This window comes from Trichinella spiralis (genome assembly GCF_000181795.1).
Source record: "Trichinella spiralis strain ISS 195 chromosome Unknown Scfld4, whole genome shotgun sequence".
Taxonomy (NCBI): Eukaryota; Metazoa; Nematoda; class Enoplea; order Trichinellida; family Trichinellidae; genus Trichinella; species Trichinella spiralis.
Window position 1 is genome coordinate 9618906 of NW_003526943.1, and position 27559 is coordinate 9646464.

Sequence of the window (27559 nt, forward strand, 5' to 3'; positions counted from 1 at the left end):
TTAAAATTATTTTTGAATTAAATTATTTAATATTTTAATAAATTATTGATTGCTTTTTTCCAATTTAATTTTACCTATGTTCGCACAGCGAACGTTTACTTGAATAATTCTAAAATACAGTATGAGTATAGCAAACTTTTTTTCATCGAAGTGTATCTGAATATACTGCTTAGCCTGTGATGAATCCTAAGCAAGGACTTTCACTGGTAGATTATGAAAACTCATCACCATCATCGTCAGGTACGTTCATGTGATAATTTATTTTGTTTACTTTGTCATTGTAGATGAGGATGATAATCCAGTACATGCGAATGATGAGGAGCCAGGGAACTGTGATTACTTTGGGTTTTCTCATCAACCGAATGATGTTACTGAAATAACAGAAGATGAATCAGTGGAAAATTTAGCAGATGGGCATAGTGATGAAGTAAATTTAAGCATATCACTGTCCGGAAAGGAAGAGAGTAACATTTCTGATAGGCGGCTTCCAATATTTATGTCAGACGTTGAATGCAATGTCCAGCATTGCGGGTATGAAAATCCTCATGAACAGTTGTTTTCATATGGATATACAGATCAACCAAATTTTGAAGAATTAAATAAATCGTCTTTTACGCAAACGAATACTGAAGCGATTCCGAAAGTACGACGTCTTGATAATGAAGAAGTGTTTGATTTAATAAAGAAATATGAACTTGATCCATATGGGATGGAAATGCCAGATAATATTGAAATTATTGACGTTCGGGGAGATGATCAAGTTGGATCTTCAAAACAAAATGTTTTACGCGGTTTATCTCTTGCAAAACCTGCTGTCAGTATTGGAAAAAATGATTCCAAAAAGCCAAATATTACTGCTAAACGAAAGCATCAGATCACATATTTGGCTCATTTAGTGAGTTCTAGTTCAGCGTTTTTGTTTACTGTAATATCATGTGTATAATTTAGGCTACTGAAAGAGAAGAGCAGCTGCAGCAGCAGTGGGCTTCAAATCGCCAACGTCGTCAAGACGCTAGGAGAAAATATGGATTTTAATTCATAGTTATAACTGAAATTTTGTTGTTTCAAAAATTAAAATTTTCGTTTAAAACTGTTACTCAACTTGGGAAATGGTAATTTTATAAAATGAAAACAATTTTGGGTAATTTCCATCCGAATTTTTGCGCCATTGAAAATGCGCTGGCAAAACTATGCTCTGATCGGATTTTAATTTTAATTTTAATTTTCTTAATAATTATATTAAAACGAGTAGAATTTATATTATGGGTTAGCTTAAATTTTCATTTATGAATATGATTGAATAAAAATAATGTAAACTTATTTTTAGTATTCTTATAAATTGTTTGTCTTGAATGAAAAACAACCAAAAATTATGTTAGTATGTCTGAATTTAACCTTTGAATTGTTTCCGATGGACAATTTAATTTTATCTCTTGTCCAAAGTAAAGCTTCTTTAAAGGAAAAAAGTAAGAAGAGCATTCCGTCCTCCCATGTGGTCTAGTGGTTAGGATTTGCGGCTTTCACCCGCAAGGCCCGGGTTCGATTCCCGGCATGGGAATAACTTTTCCATTACTTATAGCATTTTAAAAATAAAAACTGCTTTACTATTGTAATGACAATTAATAATAATATTCATAAAAAGTTTCTTTGCATTAAAAATAAAGTCGAAATATGTGTAAATTAAGGTTTATTTTTCTTCATAAATGACAAACTTTTATCATCATCAAGACAGTTGCATTATGCCACAAACAAATCTTAAAGTTAAAACCTGAGCATAGGCTTGTAGACTGCACGAAGCTTTGTTACGAGTTCGACTTTTTTGTGATTCATCAGAAATTAGAACATTTTGTATTGTTCCAGTCTTAGCAACAGACTTTCATCTGCTTCGCATATACCGTAGCACAAGAAATTGAACTCTTAGGCATTTCGTGAATGAGAAACATGCTATAAAGTAAGTACATAAATATACAGATTCTTTGTATCTAACTAAGCCATAGTATGGAATATAATTTTTAAAATCTTCACTTTTAAATTAACGAAACATTATAGTTGCGACTTAGCTCAAATTGATACAATAGATTATGAATCCAGGAATATTATTTATATAATTGTGATATATATCCACATATATATATATATATATATATATATATAATGAGCTACTAAAATGTCGGGTATTTGTTAGTGCAATAATTTGCACACTGACGAAACTGTAATTAAAAAATTGATTGCCCGAACGCAAAACTAAAGTGCGGCTGTGCTAAGCAAAACGTGTTTTTAAATAAAATACAAAAAACCGAGAAAACAATGTTTGCTGCACGTGCATGAGAAGAACTTCACAATTAGCAAAAAATATTTTTTTGCCAAATAAGGTCATCAGGAAAAACGGCAATTCTTTTAACGGCTAATAAAATTTATAACGGCAGATTCAATTTCCATAAAGTGGGCGTCACTAGGGATATCGCCAAAAATTCATAAATTAATTTTAAAATTTAAATAAATATTTAAAATATTTATGAAAATCAATAAAATCACTTATGAGCATTTACAAATTAATTTTAAATAACTGCTGCAATTTTAGCTAAATAATCCTGACCGAAGAGAATTTTCAGTTTATGAAAATGATTTGTAACATGGTATTTTATTTTATTAATTAATTAAAATCTGCATTATGACAATTAAAAATATTTTGACTGAGTATTGGTCCCATTAACTTATGCAATAGTAATTTATTAGTACTTGCCCATTATATACTGTAACAATTTTCAATATGGAACTGGTGAATTTTTTATTCCATGAAAGAATTACAATAAATTGAATAAAATGTGCAGTATATCGGGTTATTCTTAAAAGATTTTGCCTTTGTTATTTAAAATTCAAAGTGAATATTCGTGGTTAGAAAGAAAAATCTTTCTTTGTTCATCTACGTGGAAGTGAACGCGCGTTAGGATGGAATAAAAAGAATACAGACAACCCATTTAACGCATAAGTACATAATTATATATATGTATTGGATTTGGAGATTTTTTTCAGAGTGAAATTGTCACGAACACGGGTTTAATCAACATCGTTTGTGTATTTGAATGCTTCATCGAACCGAAACTAGCGGAAGTAGTGTCGATTCAGCTGTACACAGCGATACGGTAATTTTGAATTTTTCTTAAAACTACATTCCGAATGGCTTTGTATATTTCTTTTCCAACTTCCGCGGCCCGACACAGGTCATCAACGGTCTACAAAAGGAAACGCTTACAACCAAGAGGTCATCAAACAAGGCCAATATCCTGCGACATGTCTTCTGGCCTCAACTTCCGCACGTATACAGGCCGATTTCTTGCCAGTCTTGGCGCTCTAGTAATAGCTGGAACTCTGAAAATGTAAACTTCTGCCAAATTACTCGAGAAATCATTCCTTCCTTGCACACGGTTGAACGTTTTCCTCTTCCAAATAGACATTAATACGGAAAAATAATTTTTTCATTTGTAACAACTAGCTTCTGGTAAGTCCGGATCTTGATTAAAATTTCTAGTCGACAGTAATTTGTATATTGTATTTATTTGTATGTATAAATTTTATACCAATTGTTGCAGAGGTTCTTTTCAGTTAAGTATCTAGTTATTAGTGACAAGGAAGTGCAAGAACTGCATTGTCCAGGTCTTAGGACTTCATTTTTTGAACGTTTTTCTCAGATGACTTTCATGAAAAATTGTTCTTTCAATTATCTTGAATATAGCTGTGTTGCAACAATTGAATGAACTGAAAACAGCAACCGCTTCTATTTTCCACATTACAGTTATGCAGTTAATTTCAATTATTTACAAAATACTGTAGATAAAAATTAAACGTAATATGGAAGTTATTCTACTGATGTATTGATTGTATTTTTCATTATTAAATTTATCAGAAATGCATATTCATGTTTTAAAGTATTTCTTATAGGATAAAGAGAGAATATAATGCATTTTATTTGAAAGATTATTGTGTGACAAAGAGGACAGGTTTTGCTTGATTTTACACTTGGAAAGGTTTCATCTATTAAATAATATAAGTAACTTTGCATCAATTATTATTGAACCAGTTTGATAGGGTAGGTATACATTAGTATATCGGAAGAAGTATTTTCACATTTTGTACTTTTTCTCAAAGAAATTGCAAAGCACTTTAAAGATTTTTTTTTTATAAATTTACATCTTGTAATAATATTTTCATTGTAAGTGGATTTAGAATTTTGTTGAACACTGTAATCGTAGTGAGTGACATTAAAAGTTTGGAAAGTTGATTTTTAAAAGTTATAAAATAATAATAATAAATCTTGAAGTGTTGGTAGATAGAAATTATTTTACATACTGTACATTGTTTATAAATTTTTCAAAACACCATGTCATTACTGATCATTTTCTTTATTAAATGAACAATCAGGTAAATATTTTTTTTGTAATATTTCAAATATGCTGAAGTGAATTCTGTTGTACAGTTGTTTATCTAATTTGTGAAATGAAGCGTGTTCGAAGTGTATTCATTGTTTTAGGTCATACGTTTGTTTTTGTATGTTTTTTGAATGAACCTGCTGATTATTTTTGTTATTACGAATTATTTGAAATAAAAGCCATGCTTAAGAATGACCTGAATAATTTTCTGCCAATTGGAAATAATTTTGACGCTACATTTGCCGGTCAACAAATTTAGTTCGCATTTTCAACTTGCTCATGCTGTCAAATGAACAATTTAACTGCAATGATTTGCATCAGTGATTGTAATAACAGTGATTTAGTCGATATGTGTTTATTTTTGTTTTCATTTACTTGTGTATATTTTAAAAATTATCTTGCAGTTTATTATTTCTATTGTGTTGTTTGAAAAGAGGGAATGTGGAAATGTTTTGCAAAAATAAAGCGCTAATAATTTGATAATAGCTTACAAGTTTAGAAATAATTAAAAACAATTTTTTGAAGGAAGCATTTTTTTCAATTTTCATTTATTAAATTAATATTCTGTACTGCATGCATGTAGGAAAGTGATTTTACATTTATTATTTATCATTGTTATGTTAATTTAATTTCAATTTCAGAAATAACAATGGATGAACAGTTGGGCAGTGGGGATGCTGGATCGTGGTTGAGTTTCGTAGATTGGTTGGTTCTTGGTTTTGGGTTGCTGGTGGCGTTGGCTTACTTTTGGCAGAATAAATTCGAAAGCAGACGTTCACAGATTTCTGTATCATTCAAGCCCATAATCCCTGCACAAACTAGCAATGGAACTCTCGATACGCACAGTTTTGTAGCTAAAATGAAAGCAGCTGTATGTTCTCTTTAAGCTTACACTACTTTGAAAATATTTTTCAATTTGTGACTTTTGTGATTGTGTTTCACTTTATGCACAGGGGAAGAATATGGTTGTTTTCTATGGTTCACAGACTGGTACAGCCGAGGATTTGGCATTTAGGTTGGCCAAAGATGCAGTTCGTTATGGAATGAAAGCGATTGCGCTTGATCCTGAAGAATATGATCCAGTAATTTGTTTTTTAAAAAATTTTAAGAATATTTAAAATATCGATTGATTTGTTGTTCTCATTGGAGGAAGATTTGTATTTGTTGGCGGAAATTCCCAATTCGTTAGCAGTATTTTGCATGGCTACTTATGGTGAAGGAGATCCGACCGATAATGCTCGTGAATTTTTCGAATACTTGCACAGGTCGGAGGCAGATTTGAGCGGAGTGAATTACGCTGTAAGTTATTTGAAACAAAAAATTAAATTATACAAGCTTTTTTTGACATGTTAAAAAAATGAAAATTATATTTGAAACTGTATTTGTCCAGTTTAGGTTTTCGGTTTGGGCAATAAAACCTACGAGCATTTCAATGCGATGGGAAAATACACTGACAAACAGTTGGCAAAAATGGGTGCCACACGTCTGTGTCAACTGGGAATTGGCGACGACGACGGAAAGTATGCGTGAAGAAAATAATATATTATTATTGTCAAAATATGTATTTTTTTGTTTTTTTTAATGTTCAGTTTGGAAGAAGATTTTATTGTTTGGCGAGAAGAGTTTTGGTTGTCGGTTTGCAGACATTTTAATATAACCAACGTTGGTGAAGATGTTTCGATTCGAGAATACGAATTGTCCATTATTGAAGACTGCGATACCAAGGGTGTCTTTTGCGGAGAGGTGTCTCGATTGGGTGCTTATCGAAATCAAAAAGCGTAAGCAGTATTAAATTTATTATTGCGATTTAATTATGCGCTTGTTTGTTCTGCTGAAGACCGTACCATCAGAAGAATCCATTCCTCGCAACGGTGATTGTCAATCGAGATTTGCATTGTGGAGGAGATCGCACTTGTCGGCACATTGAATTCAATTTGACAGGTTCTAGACTTAGGTAGAGAGCTTTGTAATTTATTATTTTTGCAATATTCTGTTATTTATACGTAATGCTTTAAGATATGAAGCTGGGGATCATTTGGCAGTTTATCCAGAAAATGATGGAGAACTTGTTGAACAATTTGGAAAACTGTTCAACGTCGATTTGGATACGGTTTTCACTTTGACAAACGTAGATCGTAAGTGAACCGGTATTTAATAAATTTAAATTAAATTTAAATTATTTAATTTAGCTGACAGTAGCAAACGCAATCCTTTCCCATGCCCGTGTTCGTTTCGTACAGCACTGACGTACTACGTCGATATTAGCACACCACCGAAAACCAACGTCGTCAAAGAGTTGAGTCAGTATTGTTCTGACGAGAGGGAGAAAAATTTCCTGCTGAGCATGGTCACAATGGAAGAGAAGAGTCGGGTAAAATTCAACACTGTTATTGTTGTTGATTATTTGTTAAAAAAAAATTTTTTTTGAACATTGTATTATAGCGAAAATATTCAGAATGGGTTATTCATGATCATCGAACATTGTTGGATATTTTGATAGAATTGTCCAGCTGTCGACCACCGCTTGATTTGCTTCTGGAACTGTTGCCAAGATTGCAGCCTCGATTTTACTCAATTAGCTCATCTCCGAAAGTTGATCCGTCGTTGGTATCGATCACTGTTATCGTTTTGAAGTACACCACCCCAATTGGACGCCCTGGTAAAGGGGTGGCTACAAATTATCTAGCATCCAAGATTGCCGTCGAAAACAAACCCCATCCACAAGTATTTCTACTTGAAACAGATATTTCCCATTTACAAGATATTTGTTTGTTGAATCAGGTGCCAATTTACATCAGACGATCTCAATTCAGACTGCCACATTCGCCGTCAACGCCAGTGGTGATGATTGGACCAGGTACAGGAATAGCGCCGTTTCGTGGTTTCATTCAAGAACGTGCCATGCTTAAACAGACAGGTATATATATATGTATACCGTTGAGATTTTTCACTTTGAACACTGTCAGGTCGTGAGGTTGGTCCGATGATTCTGTACTTCGGATGTCGCAAGAGAAAAGAGGATTATTTGTACGGACAAGAGTTGGAAGCTTGGCTCAAGGATGGAACGCTCAGCGAATTGCACGTCGCTTTTTCACGCGATCAGCCACGCAAAGTTTACGTGCAGCATTTGATGCTGGAACGAAAACAGTCAATTTGGAGCTTATTGCAAAATGGTGCTTTCTTCTACGTCTGTGGGTAAGTTGGATGTGATGAGGAATCAGACGAGGCGGTGAATCAATGTTGTCCTTGTTTATTTGTTTGTTTGTTTGTTTGTTTGTTGCAGCGACGCCCGAAATATGGCGAGAGATGTGCACAGTGCTTTGATGCAGATCATTGCCGGAGAAGGTGACATGAATGCGGACGAAGCGGCCGCGTATTTCAAGCAGCTCGAATCGCAGAAACGTTATCAGGCGGATGTTTGGAGTACGTGAGAAGAGAAGAATGTTTCGTCTTTTCGGTGAACAAACAACAAATATTAATAATAATTTCTACGGCTGATTTGTACATTGCTTGTTAATCCTGCCAAATTAATAAAATTGTCGCTTATAAAAAAACAGTAGAAAAAGCTTCAACCGCTTCTGCATTGCAATTTTCATGCCCATTTGTGATCGATGATGTCCTCCATCGTATTTTTTCATTTTATAAATTTCATCCAAATAGCGCGGTTGCAGAATTGAAGCTTCAGAAACAAATTGATTAGAGTATTCAGGGATGAGGTTGAATGGGCGGACTTCGGTCTCCGGTCGGCTGGTGATGTTGGTTCCGTACGGTAAAGCGCACGTGGCCCGCTATCATCAGTGGATGCAGTGCGACATCTTGCGGGCTCAGACTGGTTCCGAACAGCTCTCTTTGGAAGATGAGTACAAAATGCAGAAGAGTTGGCAGGAGGATGAGGACAAGCTGACGTTCATCGTCGTCGCCAAGCAACTTTGGCAAGAGAGCCGTTTCGACGACGTAGGGGCGATGGTCGGCGATGTCAATCTCTTCTTCACGCCCGACCAACGTTCCGCCGAAGTGGAGGTGATGATTGCCGAACCAGCGTGGCGTGGGCGTGGCTTGGGCAAGGAAGCGGTGAAGATGTTGCTTGTCTACGCTTTTCAGCAGCTCCACGTTGAACGATTCGTGGCGAAAATCCGTTCGGACAACGAGCCAAGTTTAGCCTTGTTCCAGTCGCTTCAGTTCAAGCAATTCTGTCGCGTTGACGTGTTCCAAGAACTGCACATGGAATTGATTCTTCATCCGGATCTGGTGAACGTTTGGAAACAGGACACAAATTATGCTGAACTTGGATATCCATGCGCACAAATGAACGATCAAATGGAACAGTAATAAATTTGAGAGTGAAAAAGCAAAAAAAAGTTTTGTCAAATCAATGATATTGTCATTGTAGCGAAAATGTTTTCTTCATATTTTATCAGAGTAAACATTGAAAAATTATTGCCAGTAGTTCTTTTGTAAAGAAAATCAAGTACTGTTTTAGTTTTTCAAGTTCGAAAATCATAGTCATTTCATTAAACAAGAATTTTCATTTGAAAAATATGGGGTTCATTGTTTATTTACATACTTTATCAAATGAAAAAATAATTTCATCAAATATATTTAAAAATCATAAGAGTTTTCTAAATTTCATTAATATTTTTGTTATTTTACAAAACTAGACATGTTGAAATCTGAATGCATATAGTTTGGCTTTCAACATTGGAAAATATTTAAATTTTTTATTAAAATTTTAATATATTTAAAAGAGTAAAGAAGACAATCTATTTACAAGCTGTTTACAGTCTGTTGTCTTGATTATCCAAAACAGGTTCTTTTCAACGTGAAATCAGAACAAATAAATCAACACGCTTTTATATATAATTTCATGAAACCTGCTGAAAGTGTGGCGAAATGGAAAGCGTTTGCAAGCATCAAGCACTTTTCGCTATTCAATGAAATTCACATTCTGAAGAAAAAATAACAATAATTTCATATCCTTTGTTGTCAATCATTTTTATTACATTTTCACAAAATTAAAAGAAATCATTCATCACTTTGTTCCATTGTTGACGAACTTGTCAGTGGACGGACACACGGCTGTACGTTGAAAGCCGTATGTTGTCAAGTGATCCATCGGTGTTTTTTTCACAATTGAGCATTATTTATTTTTGATCTTCTAAAATTACATTGTCGTTGTTGATGCATATTCCGGGTATTTTGAATGAATGCTTCAAAAGTAGCGTTTGTGATACTTTTCCTCTGCTTTGCAATGTCGGTGTTGTTGATTTTCACTTTGCAAAATTATCTCCTCAGAGATGATTATGAATTTCTGTTGGAGAACCACGTCGCGTTGGACCGCGTTGGGAAAACCGTTGACCAATCACTGCTGGCACAGTTGAGACCACGACTGCGGCACAATTCGAGCAGAGCAAAAATCCGAAGCCTGCTTTCACTGCCTTGGGCAGTTCTTCTTGGACAGCCTGACTGCTCTGACGAAGTCACAGTTTATGATTATTTGTTAGAACATTTCGGGTATAGAGACAGCGAAAAATTTTTTTCATTTTCAATTTGAATTCACAGGCAAAAAATTATTGCTTTTATTTTCAAATTTTAATTATTTCAGCAACGATATACAGAACACGACAATCTGGGATCGTTACTATTTATCCATGAGCACCTGTCGCATGTACAATAGTGAAACTGTTGTGGATCAACTGTTGAACTTGCTAGTGACAATGCCAATTCAAGATGTGAAAAATATGGAAGCAGGAACTCAACTGAAATTGCTGATCACGTTTGAAAATAATTATTCTGCTTTGTTTAAGCCAATGCGGTACGATTGTTTGTTATTTGAAACAACCAAATGATTCCATTTCCTTTTTGTAATGATATAAATGAAAGTTGATTTAAAAATGATAGAAAATGCTCAGCAATAACTTTAATCAATAAAAAATTGTTTCAGACAAAATCGAGAAGAAGAGACAAATCCAAATCACTTTTACTTTTCTGATTTTGAAAGGCACAACGCCGAAATAGCGGCATATCATCTTGATCGGTAAAACAAAAAAGCATACAATAATAATAATAATACTTGCTTTTCTTAAAAAACATTTTTTTATTACAGTATACTTAAATTTTACAAAGCTATTCCAACAGTTGGCAGACGAATTAATGTCACTGCAGATATTGAATTGAATTCCAAATTATCACCGGGTCTTAATGATACTTTTTTCCTATCTCCAGGTACTGTTATTCAAGAAGAAGACATTTCACTTGTTGATTACGATTTGCTTTTGATTGATAATTTTCAATAGCCAAAAATAAATGCTTTTATGGAAAATGCCTTTACTACTGTGACTTTCTACACCCAATTTGTGGCAGTCCAGACATGATCGAAGGTTCTATGCAAATTTTCTTGCCTGATGAAGAAATGATTCCAACCGATTACGTTCGATCTCCGTTCAGAAGGTTGCAGTTGATTTATTTGCATTTTTGTTTGAAAAAACCTTTTAAACGTCTGTTTAACTGACAACAATAAAATTAACTGCAGAACTTATTCAAGAAACAAACAACTAGCAGAATGGCAGTATAACAAAAATTTTTGCAACGAAAAAGTTGTTCGACTAGAGCCGTACAATAATGGAAGTCGACTACTGGAGATGATCGACGCGTACATTTTTGATTTTCTCATTGGTAAACTACGTAATAATTTTGCAATTCCAATAAACTTTTCGTCATTATGAACAATAATTTCAATTTCAGGAAATCAAGACAGACATCACTTTGAATTTTTCAACCTGACCAATAACGGACATCTGGGCTTCATAATGAATCTAGACAACGGAAGAGGGTAAGCTCGAAGCATATGTATATTGATTGAGTTATTGCGATATTTTCATACAGTTTCGGCGATTCAAAGAAAGATGATTTCGACATCTTGGCACCTCTTGTACAATGTTGCATGATCAGGCCGAGAACGCTGAAGCGACTGCTCGACTATTATTTCGGACCGGTATCACTTTCGACCGCACTGAATCGTTCCATGGCCAGTGATCCGTTGGCGCCAATATTGGCTGACAAACATCTGCTCGCCATTGACAGACGTTTGGAAGCGGTGCTTTTACAAGTGAGCAAGTGCATCAATGACAAAGAAGGACATTTTGATCAAGTCGTCCGAACAACGTACAGTAACGATTTGCCTACAATTGCCGCCGAATCTGTCCTCGTCGACATACAATCTTGAGTAATTTGAAAATAAATTTCAAAACGTGAAATCAAATATACAAAAGAAAAATTAAGCTAATCATGTTGTTAACATTTTATTTTGAGAAAAAAATATACATGCAACAACAACAACAACAACAATATTCTTTTTTTGTGTATCATCCCTGCACTGTACCATTCGTCTACCCTGCTAAACGTGAAATTCACTGTACATTTGTTGCAAATGAATATTTAATACGACAAAACAAAAATCAAAAAACCCTCATGTATAAGAATTATCATAATTTGTAACTGCAAAGTTAAACATAGCCAATGAACAACAACAACAACAACAATTTTACCCTTTTTTGGCTCTGCATTTTGGGCCCCAATTTTTTTGAGGATTCATCTGGTATCGCAAAAAGCCTTCAAGTTTACTTGATGGTTCCGCATCCGATCTGTTCGTAAAATCGACATTATTTCTAAAAATGGAACACTTCACAAGAGGTGAAATTAAATGAGAAAAAGAAAATGTAAGTCCCACGTTCTAGCTGTTTTAAGAATTGCGGCGGATGGTGATGAGGATGAATTATTTATTTGGAAAGTATTATTTTTCATCTCAGCCCAACACTTCATCGCATCCCACAGAAATGCATTTGGAGCGTCTGTTTTGATTGCAGTTGGATAAGCATGCGACGAAGAGACCCGAAATCCAGCATTCAATATTGCAGATCTTGAAATAGTGTTCATCTTGAAAGCAAACGTCAATTATGACAAGCAGTGCTTGCAATTACCGAAACAAACGTTGCTTTGGAGTGGGCAAACGCAAAATACCGGCTAATCGCGATAAGCAATAATATAATGGCACATCTGGAAGTTCCTAGAAGAAAATAAAAGAAATTCAAATCAAACACAGCATACCAGTGTTTAACGTTTTCAAAAATTACTTCACGAATAACTTTCAAAATTCCCAACAGTCGTTGGGTGGTGCTTAATTTGAAGTCAGTTTTAGCCATACTGGCCACTGTTGCAGCTGTCCGGTCCACAAATCCGACATCGTGAATAGGATCTGACCAGATAGGGCCCGCAATCTACAAAAAATAATGATATCAGAAAAAGCATTATTTCTAAATTTTAACAAAATATCTATCTATATAAAGAACTTCACGTGATATTTGCCACCGCAATGTGAACAAGATTGAGGTACAACAGGGCCAACAGCGTTGACAAATTTGACAAAACCTTTTTCTGAACACATTCGTCGTGCTAATGGTTGAATTTCAAAGCTTTCACACGATGCACATTGAAAAACCATGCTCTTTTTGCTGAAGCAATAACGCAATGACGAAAAATTATTATAAGAACTAACAAACAAACAAAAAGTCTAATCTAAATACCAAGCTGAATGTTTGGCCACAGCTGCACCGGTAAACACTTGCACAAAAACTCTGATGTAAAAGTCAACGCTAACAGAAATTAACGGCTTCACATAACGGCCATAACAATTTGCTCGACTTTCCAAACAGCACAAAAGAATGCGAAGAGCCTCGAAAAAGCAAATATAAAATTTATCACAAGTCTTAACAATTGTTCATTGATTTCATTCCAATCTCATATACGAAACGCTTCAAAAAATATGCAAATGTTTCAAATTTACCAATTCATGACAGCATTTTGCTCTCAACGACATGCTTCCGTATTTTGCAAAACAAGATTCAGGAGTGTTCCCACATAATACGGCCACATCTGTGCAAGTGATCATCAACAAACCTGCAACGTTTTATAATTTCATCCAACTGCGAACCATTTTTATCTTAATCAAGTGCTAATTATTAAAAATGCTTATTTACGCAATTCACAAAACTGCATTTTCTCTCAATTGCATAAAATAAATTGTTAACAAAAAACTGTGAAAAGTCGACTTTTAGTTCACTAAGTAATTTTAATATTAAACAAGTGGGCAAAAATAAAAAACTAAGCAAAGGGCGATTATTTTCAAAATTAATAGAACAAAATTTACTACAGGTGAAAAATATATAAATAAAACCAGACAGTACTTTAAGAAATCTTACCACCATCGGCGATAGCTTGAACGGCAGAATCGAGGAACTGAGAAGCACATCCATAAGGATCCAAGTCAATTACATGGAAACGCTTCAGACGGCTTCTGTGTTCATACATGACAGAGCTAAAAGATAAATTTTGAAAAAAACATTTCCGACAACATGAACTTACACAGCATCCGCTTGTGAAGCTGTAACCAGATGATCCACCTCGTTTTGCATTACGTTTCTTTTAATTGTCTCTATTGCATTAACAGAAAGATCATTGGCAATAATTTGTTTAACCATTGGAACTTCTTTAGCATAACGAATAGAACGCAAACCGGATGCTGATAAAGCGTCAAGAACGGTGATATTGGAATTAAAAGACTCTTTTGAATCAGCTATTTAAAAAGAAAATAATGCAAACCAACGACAACATGTTTTATACAAACGAACTTGATTTACACTTTTTCTTGGATGACGGCAACTGTTCATCCGAATCATTTTCATCTGTATTCTGACATTCAACGAATGTTTTCAATACAGCAACACTGAAAAAGTCAAAATATTCAAACTGAACACTTTGAATTAAAACAGAACGCAACCTTAAATCTCGATTAAATTCTTGAACTGGATTATAAAAAACAGATCCTTTACGAAAAGTAATTTTAGCTTTGCCCTCTTTTATTTCCAAATCCATTTTTTACACGTTCACTGTATTAATTTAATTTAATTTAATTTAATTTATCTGTGAATTGCGTAATACTGTATAAAGTTGATCTTCAAGATTTAAACAGACAAAACTGAAAATAATTTCGTTAATTTTAATAATATAGTCTAAAAAAATTTTTATGACTTGTAAATTATCAATAAAATTTTGTTTATGACACTTACATGTTAACTCAAATTTAAATAATTTAACGAAACCAACAAAGATTGTTGAAGAAATAGAGAAAGTGGTAAAAGATTTAAATAATTATTTTTTATTTTTGAAAAACAAGTGTATTTTAAAGACGTAGTTAAACTTCTCGTCCTTGACTAGCAGTTATTGTTCACAGAAAAATAGTAAGCAGCCTCGGGTATATTGGATTAGGCTGTCCTTGGAATATGCACGCTTTTAAAGTGTAATCCGTCTGACCTTGTTACGGAGAATTAGATTCGTTATGTAAAGCTGAAAAAAGTCTAAAGAATTATTTACTGAGATATGTTCGTTTGTCTGTCTTGTTTATGTCTTTCATTCTTCTCAGTTTGATTTATCCGCTTGGACGACCGTAAATCCTAAATGAGTCTCATCTGCTTGCTGAATCGCTGAACGCCCTTGGAAAATTTCCCTGAAAATTATCGCATTTTTGCTTGGTTGAGAATGTATTAAAAGAAAAATATACTTTTTTCGACAATAACAAATATTTTTTTTGCAATCATTTTCATATATTGTTGTTTTATTATGAATTTGAAATGCATTCAGTGTATTAATTAATAATCACTGAAGTGGGCAGTAATTATGTTTGTTTTTTTTTCAAAATTAAAAATACTGGATTGTCAAAAAGTTATTATTATTATTATTATTATATTTTTATATATGAACAAAATTAACTCTTCAATGTCACTGGGTTCTTTATTATCTTTATTTTTAATTTTAATTTGTATAGTTTTCATAATTTTGTGTTCTTTTATTTTTTAATAATAATCTTTGATAAGTTAATTAACTATGAGAAGCCGCTTTGAAAATACCCTTGAGACCACCTGAGGATGGCTAGCTGAGCTCAGCCAACACCACGTGTCATCGGTTGCAACGACGACCTTGGACAAAGGCCAGTTGATCTGCTTGATCCTGCCGACATTCTGAAAGCTTAAAGCAACGCTAGCATAATTTAACTCTTTGAACTTGACCGCCGAAGACGCCGAAAAAACACGCTTGCAATAGAGTGCAATTTTATTAATTAATTTATTAAATTTCTGACGCCATGATAGCTTTCCTTTTTTGTCAACTCATGGCCTTAGCATATGTTGGCATTGTAGGGAAAATTCTATTTAAGCATCTTAAAGCACAACATTTTTGTTCTTTTTTGCATATTCAGAATAGTGCAGTTCTGTCAGAAGGCAAGTATTGGTTTTAATTCTGTTTATTTAAAAGTTATATTTTTGTGTTAATAATAAAATAATTTTCAAATTATCAAGACATGTGTCATTGTAAAAAAATAAAAACTATGAATTTGTTGCATAAAGAATTAATTATATTGTTCACAGTTGTAAAGAAAACGGGAGTGTTTTATAAGACTGAAAATTGGCAAATCATTTATTATTTGAAGGCATGCTTGCATTCAAAGTTAAGAATATATATCATATACGGTATGAAATGGGATACAGATATTGCTGTTCTTATTATTTTCATGTAGCGCGTACTTCATTTTTGAATTTATTTGATAATCTTCTCAGTAATGAAAATGTCCACAAGTTAAACTGTTCCACTGAAAACTTTTAGATTTAGCGGGTCAGCATTGCGTTGTAGGTATTGCTGTGGAAAGTTGAATATGTATAATAATCTCGATAGTAATGATAGACCCGCAGGAAAAAATTGTAGCATCAATGCATAGAGGGAAAATGGATTAGCTTCTGTATGTTGCTTTTTAATTAAACTGTTATATATCTTAAAGCTGAAAACCAAGGAACAGGTTAGCATTGAAGAAAATGTAGCTGAATGGATCAGAAAAAGCTGTAAATCTTAAATAGAATTGTAAATTTTATTTTTTTTTGAATATTCTTCTTCATATTATAAATTAAATTATTATTAAAAGTTATATTTAGAGTTAATTTTAAAATTTATTTTTGTTCATATTCTTAAATACTTCAATGCAATTTTTGAATCATAAATTATAAAAATATTTAAACAGTAAAATTAAGAAATTATTATTTCAGGCGGTATAGCATGATATTTACACGCCCATATATTTATGTATGTATGTATGTCTGTGTTGAAACTTTTCTAATGATAATTGTTGTTTTACTTTTTAATGTTTCATTTCATTTATACAAAGTGTACAGTAGATGTACAGTATAGGAGTATTTATAATTGGAAACAATGGGATAATGAATAGAGAATTAACCCGAAATGAACTTTCTATGTATGCCTGGGGTGTTTTGGATAGTCAGCAGTGAAGAGGGTTGTCGGCAAACTGTATCAGGATGGGTCAAATAGAGAAGAAGAATGCTCGACTCGCCAGAGGTGGGCGGTCTTGGCTAAATTGTTGAATAGCCGTTTAATCAGTTAGCACAGTGCAGGTTGAACAATTTAGCTTGTCACTTCAGCTAGCGGAACCTGCTGGGCACCCAGACCGGCGCTCTGTCTGTTGTGCAAGCAGGCTAAACAGAGCCGACCATTGGTTGGCGTTAATTGGTCGGTGCTGGTGCCGATTGGACAAAGCATCGCTTGACAAGGTCAAGGGGTTGAACAGCAGGTGGTCTTGTACCAGCAACCACCTGATGAGCCGCCCATTTCTGGTACTCAGATCGATCCGACGCTGTTGTTCGTGATTTCAGTTGCAGCTTCCTCCTCACTTTGCACTATCTATTTCTATTTACTTGCTCTGCAAAAGCAAACTGAAAGCATTTCTACTTGCAGATGTCTACCGCCGGGAGTGATTCCAAATCGGTTGGTTCGAATTCAGAAATTAATTATTCCACCGGAACCGGATATGACACTGCGGCTTCTAGTCGATCGAAATTGTTGCGCAGATCCAAAGCCAACGCCCGAGAAAGGAGTCGCATGCACGGCTTGAACAACGCCCTGGACACGCTGCGGGCAGTGGTGCCCCTGGCAGCCCACCATCAAAAACTTTCCAAAATCGAAACCCTACGCCTGGCGCGCAACTACATCGGCGCGTTGACGCGCATCTTGCACAGCAACAAGCAGCCGTCGAATTTAGAATTCGCCTACATCCTGTCCAGGGGTCTGTCCCAGACGACGACCAACCTGATCGCCAGCAACCTGCAGGTACATCCACGAGTATTGGTCACTGAATCCACCACGCCGACGGTGCACCCAATGCCCCAGGTACAGAATTTTACCTACGGCTGTTGGCCAGCCTGCGTGCCGGTCTGCGAATCTTTTCACCAAACGAACGTCGGTCCGCCAGCGTATACCGGCGCCGAGGTGAATTTTGCCAACGACTTCACTCCTCAAGCTTGGAACCAATCGAACCCCGTGCAGGGAACTGCAGCAGTTGGTTTCGACTACGCTTGTTCTCCCGGTTCGGCCGTCGGTGCAGATTTCAACCCGGCAACGTACATGGAACACACGTCACACTGGATACAGCCCACATCATCTGCAACAATGGAATCGCAGTTTCTTCTCGACCACAGCAGTTCAATGCAACAAGTCAATGGTGAATCCTATTCAAATTACACTGATTATTAGACAGTACAGAACATTTTTCAAAAAATTCATTTGTTCTTTTATTTATTTATTTTATTTCACTTTTACAATCACGAGATGACATTTATTAAAATTTTGATTTTTCATTTTTCATCGTCTTTGGCTATATAACTATATCACCATCTATTTGATGAGGATAAATAATAACGTCAAGTGAAAAATATTTTATTGAAAAGGTAATTGAGATACCAACCAACTATATTTCCACCTTTGTGAAATGTGCTCGTTAAAGGAAAAAAATTGCATACATTTTTTTTTGAATTTTCAAAAAAAATTATAAATTTTTGAAGGTGCATTGATTTATTACTCTATTTTGAAAAGAATTGTAATTATTGAAGAAAGATAAAATTCACAAAACTAATTGTCATCATCAATTTTTAAAGCAATTTAAATAAATCACATCAAAGTGACAATCTTGTTTTGTGAATTTATTTACTGGCTCATACGTTTAAATTTTAAATAAAATAAAAATGATGAATTGAAATGATTTCTAATTTTCTTGTATTTTCAACTTTTTCTTTTTAATAAATATATTCATTTGACGTGTATCAAATAAGAGTTCAACATAATACATCAAGGATATAAAAATAAATGCTTTATCATTTATTTCTTATATTTGGTGATATTTAATTAATTTCTACGTTCAAATTTATCAGTAATATTTGAAAATTTTCATTAGCACAAGTGACGTTTAAAATTAAAAACTTTTCCGGATGCACTTCGCAATAAAGGAAAGAATTCATGTTTCTAGGTGAAATGCATTTTTTATATAAAAATGAAATGAATTATGAAATATTTCACAAAAATCACAATTGAACTTTTCAAATATCTTTAAAAGAATCATGAAAATGTTTTAAACTCATCATTTCGGATCATAGAACATTAGTTTTGTAAACAATAGCGCATCCTACTTTGTTTACAGTAGCTACATTGAAATTGTTCCTTTAAATATTATACGTTTGATTGCATAAGTTTTAAATAAATGATAAAATTTGCAAGCTTTGCACATTGTTTCAAATGGAAATTGCATGATATTACTTGTGAAGCTTTTTTCTTTTGTTTTAAAGTTGTGTATATCAATTTCGACTTCGTTGAAATTTAATAATTTTGAAAAAAATGCATAATATAAAATTGTAGAATTTTTCACATACAATATTGAACAACGATTAAGCAGTGCTCAACGGAAGTGAGCTATTGAAATTGAAAATTTAACTGAGCAAAACAGCTGCTTTACTAGCAACGGCCGTAAAAACAAAGCAACAAATCAATAATGATAAAAATAACTACATTGATACAAACTGTATATCGGTTGCTAGGCAATGAAAAAAACCATCATTATTATATTATATGCACATACATAAAGATAGGTGTGCATTATTCCAAATCACATCTGATTATAACCCAGCGTTGGATTATTCTGATAGCTTTTTTTTATCGTTTTCATTTTCCAGCATATTCGGTCAACTGGAAATAAAAAACAAAAACATAAACAGCTAATGGCAATAATTGTGTATTAAAATGGGGGAAGTAGGAAAGATTTAAATAAAAGAAATAAAATAATTATGATAAAAATTGCACATCCGTTTGCACAACGCTGGCCAGCTAACGGCGTTCCACCAGCCTGAATTCCGCATTGGTGCTAAAATCAAGTGATCCGAAACATCAGGGTCGGTGGTGAACAATTGTGGAACCCACCAGAGACCACGTAGGGGCAGTGGACCGTCGGGTCAGCGTTCGAGTGGCGACAATATTTTTCGGCCATTGTGGTCCAATCGAACTGACCGCATTCGACAAGCATCGCTTAATTGGCTCGTTTTATTCGGCCAAGCGAACCGCTGCTGCTACTGCAGCGTTCCGGCTATTTTTTTACTCCCCATTTTATGAAAGCCACTACCAATACGGACACCGGCCGGTCGGCTAATTTACCACCGAAACCTGGGCCGAAAGAGAGCAATCTAGCACTTTTACGGGCTGGTCAAGTAGGAATTGATGGAACTTTTTACAACAACCTAAACAGTCGTTTGCCCGTTTTGTCAAAAATGTTCATTGTTCCACGATTTGTCGACGGCGCCAAAATTCGGCGCCTTGATGTCGCGTTGATCACAATCTCTGCAAAAATCGACTATATAAAATGGAAAACACTTCATATATTTACAATATACGCATATTGTTCTATTGTATATTTGCAGTTATAAAATGCATGAACAAAATTGATCCATTCTGCTTTATTGAATACGGAAATATATAGAAAAGCAAAAGGAAACAAAATGCTGCAAAAATTTTCCCCAATTGCACACTATGGGAACAATATATTTTGCATTTCCATTACACTGTTCAAAAATGGCTTTTCCAATAAATTGTCATAGCAGCCAGATTTCAATTCGTTATCAATTTGATCAGCAAATTCGGATTTCAAACGCAACTCTGCAAGATCAGGCAGTGGAGTCAGCATGTAACGCGTCATCACGCACACCTCTTTCCCAGCACTGCATAAAATGCCCATCACTTGATTACTGACACTATAGTAGACTCGCATGCACTCGGTCAACGGCAATTCCAATTGTCCCTAACAAAAGAAATAAATATACATATAAACAAATTGTATATTACATTTACGTGCATGAAATCAAATTGAAATTTAATCCAAATCACTTCTTATACTACTTTAAATACATCTCTAAAACGCACAAACAAATTGAATAATGAATACAAACTAAAACATTATAAACAATTACTCCAGTAAAACAATCTTATTAATAAATCATGGAAATTGTAATAATTTAACAATAGAAAAAAAGAATTTCAAATAGTTTAAAAGGAAAGCAATATTCTATTCATATGCAATACATATATATATACTCACAAAGTGTTTCTCTTCTTTTTCCGCTTCGACAGATGGTGCATTAATTGCTGAAAAGTCTCGCTCTTTCAACGATCTCAAAAAGAATTGGTCTGACTTTTTCTTCTTAATTAGCAAGTAAACTTCTCTCGCACTATACATGCTAAAGTGGATCAAAACTTCCGTTTTCTCAGGGGGAGAATATTCATTCCTGACTACTGTTCCATTCAAATTTACAAAACATCGGTACAATTTTCTAGGTGGAAGATTTTTGCTTGCATCTGTGCGCCAATGGTCTTGGTCTTGGTCAATCGAGTAGATTACGAACTGTTCCAAGCCTTGATTCCAGCTGATCTTACTTTCTGAACACGTCAACCGCTCAACGTCGACAATGGGAAACACATGGAGCACTTTCCCGTACACTTCGCTCCACTGTTCGAGATTCATCATAGCCCTGCGAACACAAGCAGCCGCTACTTCTGCATCCTCTTTCAGCGAAGTTTTTTTGTCCAACTGGATATAAAATTCATTGTTGGTAATCAAAGTTTCCAAAGAATCATCCAGCAACGTGTCGTCAGTAAAAGCCATCTGACCATTCCCTGTGTTGCACAACATGCGTTCGAAGTTGTCCAGATGAGGCAACGGGGTCACTGGTTTTTCGTCCCCAACACTGGGCAGCAAGTATTTGCAAAACATCGTTCCAGCAAGGTGCAACTTTTCGTAATTCACTTGGGAGTTCGTGTTGGCCAAACGCATGTTCACAAGTCGGTTCGCAATTTGCCGGATCGACGCTATCACGAAATTGATCTCCTTGCCGTAAGTATCCAACCAATGTTTCAAAAAGTGCGCCTTCACTGCCAGCCGTTTAAATTTCTCCAAAGCATCCCGCCAAATGCTCTGCTTCAAAGTCTGCTCTAAAACTGAACAATATTCGGCCATAATTTCAGTGATCTGGTCGGCAACCATGGTCATCGTCTCGATAAACTTCGGCAACAACTCTTGGTAACGGTTCTCTGCAAGGATCAGTTCGTACACTTTTGCATCCTTGGCAAAGAATTCAAACAACGGAGGCGACATGTAATCCGTGTACAGCAACGCTCGCAGCTCGTCCAACAAACAACCAGTTCTCAAAGTGATGCTTTCCGTCTCCCAGTCGAGCAACACCTTTTTAATACCTCGAGCCGCGTCTTTCCAAAATTCAGCCACAGTGTCAATCAAAGACTCAATTTGCATACTGCCTTGACAAACATTTGTCAAAGCACCTCCGCATTGTGTGATTTTGTGTCTGGTGAAATCGTTCATCCTAACCAACGCCCCCATCGTACAATCGTCTTGCAAATAAGTAACACATAGGTGCTCTCCACTTTTGCTGAGGCACAAATCCAACAATGTAAAATTCTTGCCAAGATCTTCCAAATTGATTACATAAATCAACACCACGCATCGGTAAAATATGCTCATATTCACCGAATCGGTATCAAATACGAAAAAAAAGCAATCCTCTTTCGAATTGAAGCCGCTCAAATAATTGAAAAATACCTTTTTCGCTTCTTGGGTGGGATATTCTTCTTCCATAACTTGATCAGCTTCTGAACATTCAAAACTGTACGCCGGTGTCAAATCTTTCAACGCAGTGGGAAATGTGCACCATTTCGTATAATGACATGCAATCACATCGGTGTACAACATCAAACCGCCGGATACTTCGAAAATTTCAAAACAGTTTCCAAGAGCAAACGATACATAGTACCCGTTTGGACACCAAGACACCGAGTAGACGTCTCCATCAAATGTACACCGCCACATCAACTGATTCTCCAAGTTCCAACAAGTGCACAACATCTTTTCATTGACAATAAGCATACAATCAGTACCTGGAGCCCAAGAAACAAATTTCACCGGTGTGCCAAAGTCAAAGTGATTCACAACTCTGAAGCCATTTTTCGACTCTTCAACATGATCGAGTTTCTTCTGCTCATCCTCCTCCTCCTCTGTCAAATTCTCAGCCATAATTTCAGCTTTTTACTTTAATTCTCTAAAATAAAGTTTATTTTCAGCTTATTCAAAAAATTCATTACAATAATTTCGTTTCATTTCAAACACTGTCTATAAAATTTAGTCATTCTATTTCATGAACTGGAAAACTTAACAATTATTATTATTAACCCATTTTATATCTAATACAAAGATCATATTGAAAATATCAAAATAAATTTAGCCAAAATTAAATACACATTTAAAGAATTGTACAGAATTCGATTTTCACATAACAATCACGTAAAATAGTTAGTTCACCTACTAAAGTATGACTAAACTGTAACTCAAGTTTAATTTTATTTATCGTAAGATTTTACAAATTGTATTTCTAAGTTGATATTTATTAAATTAAATAATTTTAAAACTATTTTTTTTTGATTAAATTTAGTAAAAATAACAATGCATGCGTCCGAAAATAACCGATTTAGCATAACAAATAACATAAGATTGCTACAGTAAGCAAGCAACTTCACAATTACCGCTTACTTTTCTTGATTTGAATTAGCGCAAGAAATGTGTTCTTGATTAAAGGGTCAAAATATATAAATAACTTCGTTTAAGAAACCCAAGAAAACGTGTCAAAAAATTTACAAAAAATAAAATTTTTTATTTCTATGTAAGCGAGAGAATAATATATTCAATTAAAACAAAACAATATAATTTTGAGATTCACAGTTTTCTTTGTTGCATTCGCATTTGCATATGACAAAGATGTAACAGTTGAAATGTTCAGTTCAGCTTCTTCAATTAGTCCAAAAAGCCTACAAGTAAGAAACTTAACAAATGAACAAATGTTATGAGTTAATAATAATAATAACTGCACAGAAATTATTATTAATGTACAAATGAAAGGTACAATTTAATATTAAACACTTACAAGATCTGAAGATGCAGTCACCATTAACCAATATTTTGGATTAAAGCGCAAACAACGGACGGGTTGACTGTGAATGCCTTCGCCATTTGGACCGCACATTGCTATATATTTTGAACCGCTGTCGGTTTTCCACACATAAACGTTACCGTCACAAGAACCTATACAAGTAAATTTATTAAATATATTAGCACATATGCATACACACAGATATATACATATATATGTACGTACGTATGCATGTATATATGTATGGAAACGTTCAAACAAACCTGCAAAAACGTAAGCTGAATCTTTGGTAAAAGAAGCTTCTAAGAATGACGATCCATCAGATACATGGTCCTGCAAAATTTCCCATTTTTACGAGCAAATTGCAAAAATAAATCTTACCGATAAAGTATGAAGCAAATTGCCATGTAAACCGTCAAGAAGATATATATTTCCATCAAAAGTGGTAAGCATAATCATATTTCCACAAGGTGAAAATTTTAAGCTAGAAATCTTTTGGTCGTAATCAGCTTCTGGAATAGGAAAATTGTTATAGGGGCCCTATCCAAAAATGAAATTGGTAAGCAAACGTTTTCAGAACAAATACTTCGAAACTGAAAAATTAAATAGACATAACGGCACCTTATCTAAAGCTCGGAAATCGAAAAAACTGAAAGTGTTTTTGTCTGTAATAGCAGCAAACATCAGACCATCTGGATCAAAATCCAGATAAGATTCGATAGAAGTTGCGTAACTACCCTGCAAGATCACAGTGCTTAATTTTTGACTTTTTAAATTTCATTTTAAAATTTACTTGAGAACCGTTTACTCTGGCATCCCAAAGCCGAATTGTTTTGTCTCTCGATCCGGATAAAAACAATTCTTCATTAGGATGAGTCGCCACGCAAACAACCCTGACAAGACAAATATACTGCTTTAAATTAAACAACAAAGCATTAACATTAAACCTGTCTGTGTGTCCGGAAAAATAACGAATGTATTTGTTTTCAACAATGGATAAATACCGAACACTGGCTAAAATACATATAAAAATGTCTAAATATATAAATATAAATATAAATATTAAAATGTTCTCAAAACACATATTACATTAAAATGGAACAGAAGTTAAAAAATTTGTTTAAAAATTAACAGAAAAGAATATCATATCAAAATCAAAATCAAACTGAAATATACTTCATTGGGGTAGAGGCAAAAAATAAATTTAAGCAATCTGTTAAACTGAAACTGTTTTCAGCTCTTTCTGAAAAACAAGTTCATCGCTTACATGTTTTAAAGTTTATAAAGCTGATTATTAACAATCAATAAATAAGACAAATCGACATTATTTACAGTAAATTCTAGCAAAATTAGTTGACAATTTTCCATGATTTTCACAAATAAATAAAAAATATATTATCGCTGAATATTAAAATCTCAAAATATGATGTAAAAAACATCAAAAAATTAATCTTAAAAATGCATACAGTCGATTTTGGTAGAACCATGTAAAACATAATCGCTTGAGCGCAAAAATCGAATCAGTTCACATCCATATTTCTTGCTGTTAACCTGTAACTTCAAGCTAAAACTTCAACTTAAAAACCATTACTAGATGACCACATCTATATTTACCTAGCGTTGTTGATAGAGTAAATGTTTATAGAATCTTCATCTGAAGCTGTAGCAAGAACAAGCCCGTCAGGACTGAAATCTAAGCTATTTATGCTTTCTTCCTTTTCTTTTAAACGTTTTGTAACTACTAATCTTCGCACAGTTTCGTCGTTTATAATGGCAGTTTGCTTCATGAATAAAACAACCAAAATTTGCTTTGATAAATGTACAGTATAGCATTTCAATAAATCAAGTATTAGCTTTTGTAAAAAATCTTTGTCAAAAAAAGTAACTTTTGAAAGCATTTTCACCCAAAAACATAATTATATTAATTTAAAATTTCAACAAAATAATACATTATAATTAATAATCTAAATTATTTTAAATATAAACTCAAAATGTGTAGAGCCAATTTTATTACATAACCGCCTGGCCAACTTTTGGCGGTCCTGCTTTATTGGTTGTAATTTTTCATTGGTCACTTAAAGAATTCCCCCTGCCCCCATTTTTTCTTTTATTTCTTAAATTCTATTTCGGTTTTACCGGTCCCAATCATTTTTATTTGTCATAAGAACAATAATCTAATGTTTCATCAATTTTCTTTATCTCAGAAATCAAAATAAAATAATACGCAACTTTTTGCAATGAACTTGCATATGGACCATTAATACCTAATAAGAAATTATTTTCCAATATCTGAAACTTTATGTAAAAAGAGAAAAATTAGATTCTTTTCAGATTCTAAATAACTGATTTGCTTCATTTTTAGGCTCTTTTACACACGCCTTAACAGAGCGGGCCCTTTGACGGATTAAACTGACCAATCTGATCACCAGGTTCGATGTATAACCGTTTAATCAATGGAAATAAAAATGACGCGACAATGCGACAGCCAATAGAACTCAAACGTGAAAATAAGCGGTTAGATTGGGACAAATGAAACTACACCCTCATTTATCTTGACTTTTGCCAATTCCATATTACGGACGGATGAGACTGTCAATATTTCATACTGAAAATACCGAGTCGATTGAATGCTAAGGAACAGGAGTTGAGCTTCACAAACAACAGCAGCAAGCAGGCCCGGTGCTGTTTTCTTCTTCGTTGACAAACCATAAAATACAATTCTGTCTTACTATTCTTCAACCGTTCGTTTATAAAAATAATGAAAAGCGTTAATAATTGGCAATACAATATTGTAACGGATTTTTCAGAAATTGTTCATATAATTCACAAGTGAAGTAAATACTGTGTAGCACTCTTTTATCCTTGGCAAATGCTGCAAAGAACATTTCATCTAGCTTTGATTGGCATTCCAAAGCGCGTTATTTTATTTTACAACGCCGATTAATCAAAGAAACAAATTTAAACTGCTCACAGTGTGCACAAAATGTGTATTCTTTTTATAGTATAAGGCAAAAAATAAATAAGAAATACTGAAATGCTGAAGAGCTTTTTCTTATCTTTAGTTTCATTCCATCTATCAACTCCGTATCTGGAAAATCACCATACTAAAGATGCTATATGACAACAGTTTTTGAAGCAACTGCTGCTGTTACAGAATTTTTAAATTTGAGCAACTTCATTTATAAGTTTCAAGCTTCCTGGTGAGAATTTTTTGCGCAAATAGATTCATTTGCAACCTCAGATTTAGGGTATTGCTTTAAGCTAGGGACAGTTATCAGACCATTTATAATTGTCAGTTAAAGAAAAATAAGGTTGCTTCCCAAAGTTATAATTTGGATTAAATTTATAGCAGTGAGTTTTGATATATTTACCGCAAAGCCACCTACTTGGTACGCATGCGCTCGTGATAAAATCAAATGCAAATTATCAAGTGCCGTCTTCAAATAAAGCAGAAACAAACTGTAAGTTGAAAATCAAGGCAAAAAACATTGAACATTAAAAAAATAAGAAAAGATAAAGAACATTTAAAGATAACACTGAATCTGATTTGAACTAAAAAACATTTTATCCCGCAACTATGCAGAATAACTTTGTTAAAACATTTTTAATATTACAAAAGTTTTGCAGATGTTTTTGCAATCGAGCAACTTTAGCCCTTCATAAACAACAGATAACAGTAGATAAACAATATTTTCACAAAAGAAATATGCCAAC

General features: G+C 34.1%; 8 protein-coding genes and 1 non-coding gene across 9 annotated transcripts; 3 read left to right on the forward strand and 6 right to left on the reverse strand.

The window, feature by feature from the left end:
- Positions 1-179: 179 nt before the first annotated feature.
- On the forward strand, positions 180-1035 carry Tsp_02448 (hypothetical protein). The gene is made up of 3 exons (XM_003378135.1): positions 180-240; positions 285-895; positions 949-1035. The coding sequence occupies exons 1-3, from the start codon at positions 180-182 to the stop codon at positions 1033-1035; spliced, it is 759 nt and encodes a 252-aa protein (XP_003378183.1).
- A 451-nt stretch (positions 1036-1486) lies between these two features.
- Tsp_02447 lies at positions 1487-1558 on the forward strand. The gene has a single exon. It is a non-coding gene; the product is annotated as a tRNA-Glu (tRNA).
- Positions 1559-5076: 3518 nt separating this feature from the next.
- Tsp_02446 (NADPH--cytochrome P450 reductase) lies at positions 5077-11649 on the forward strand. Its single transcript, XM_003378136.1, has 18 exons — positions 5077-5298; positions 5381-5509; positions 5823-5947; positions 6071-6205; positions 6444-6562; positions 6668-6798; positions 6870-7344; positions 7394-7622; positions 7711-7850; positions 8137-8752; positions 9720-9938; positions 10030-10239; positions 10369-10461; positions 10531-10649; positions 10793-10874; positions 10957-11099; positions 11169-11256; positions 11310-11649. The coding sequence occupies exons 1-18, from the start codon at positions 5077-5079 to the stop codon at positions 11647-11649; spliced, it is 3615 nt and encodes a 1204-aa protein (XP_003378184.1).
- Positions 11650-12373: 724 nt separating this feature from the next.
- On the reverse strand, positions 12374-14354 carry Tsp_02445 (N(2),N(2)-dimethylguanosine tRNA methyltransferase). The gene is made up of 7 exons (XM_003378137.1): positions 14111-14354; positions 13845-14055; positions 13682-13797; positions 13267-13379; positions 13007-13155; positions 12778-12934; positions 12374-12700 (listed from the first exon to the last, which is right to left on the reverse strand). Exons 1-7 carry the CDS (start codon positions 14352-14354, stop codon positions 12374-12376), a joined length of 1317 nt encoding a protein of 438 aa, XP_003378185.1.
- An 889-nt stretch (positions 14355-15243) lies between these two features.
- Tsp_02444 (putative 3-dehydroquinate synthase) lies at positions 15244-16238 on the reverse strand. The gene is made up of 4 exons (XM_003378138.1): positions 16116-16238; positions 16003-16056; positions 15386-15496; positions 15244-15267 (listed from the first exon to the last, which is right to left on the reverse strand). The coding sequence occupies exons 1-4, from the start codon at positions 16236-16238 to the stop codon at positions 15244-15246; spliced, it is 312 nt and encodes a 103-aa protein (XP_003378186.1).
- An 803-nt stretch (positions 16239-17041) lies between these two features.
- Positions 17042-17480, reverse strand: Tsp_02443 (conserved hypothetical protein). The gene is made up of 2 exons (XM_003378139.1): positions 17336-17480; positions 17042-17208 (listed from the first exon to the last, which is right to left on the reverse strand). Exons 1-2 carry the CDS (start codon positions 17478-17480, stop codon positions 17042-17044), a joined length of 312 nt encoding a protein of 103 aa, XP_003378187.1.
- A 93-nt stretch (positions 17481-17573) lies between these two features.
- Tsp_02442 (conserved hypothetical protein) lies at positions 17574-17941 on the reverse strand. The gene is made up of 2 exons (XM_003378140.1): positions 17889-17941; positions 17574-17865 (listed from the first exon to the last, which is right to left on the reverse strand). Exons 1-2 carry the CDS (start codon positions 17939-17941, stop codon positions 17574-17576), a joined length of 345 nt encoding a protein of 114 aa, XP_003378188.1.
- Positions 17942-20382: 2441 nt separating this feature from the next.
- Positions 20383-22935, reverse strand: Tsp_02441 (hypothetical protein). The gene is made up of 2 exons (XM_003378141.1): positions 20950-22935; positions 20383-20652 (listed from the first exon to the last, which is right to left on the reverse strand). The coding sequence occupies exons 1-2, from the start codon at positions 22933-22935 to the stop codon at positions 20383-20385; spliced, it is 2256 nt and encodes a 751-aa protein (XP_003378189.1).
- A 664-nt stretch (positions 22936-23599) lies between these two features.
- Tsp_02440 (WD repeat-containing protein 82) lies at positions 23600-25743 on the reverse strand. Its single transcript, XM_003378142.1, has 5 exons — positions 25460-25743; positions 24227-24329; positions 24109-24178; positions 23840-23997; positions 23600-23779 (listed from the first exon to the last, which is right to left on the reverse strand). Exons 1-5 carry the CDS (start codon positions 25741-25743, stop codon positions 23600-23602), a joined length of 795 nt encoding a protein of 264 aa, XP_003378190.1.
- Positions 25744-27559: the final 1816 nt, after the last annotated feature.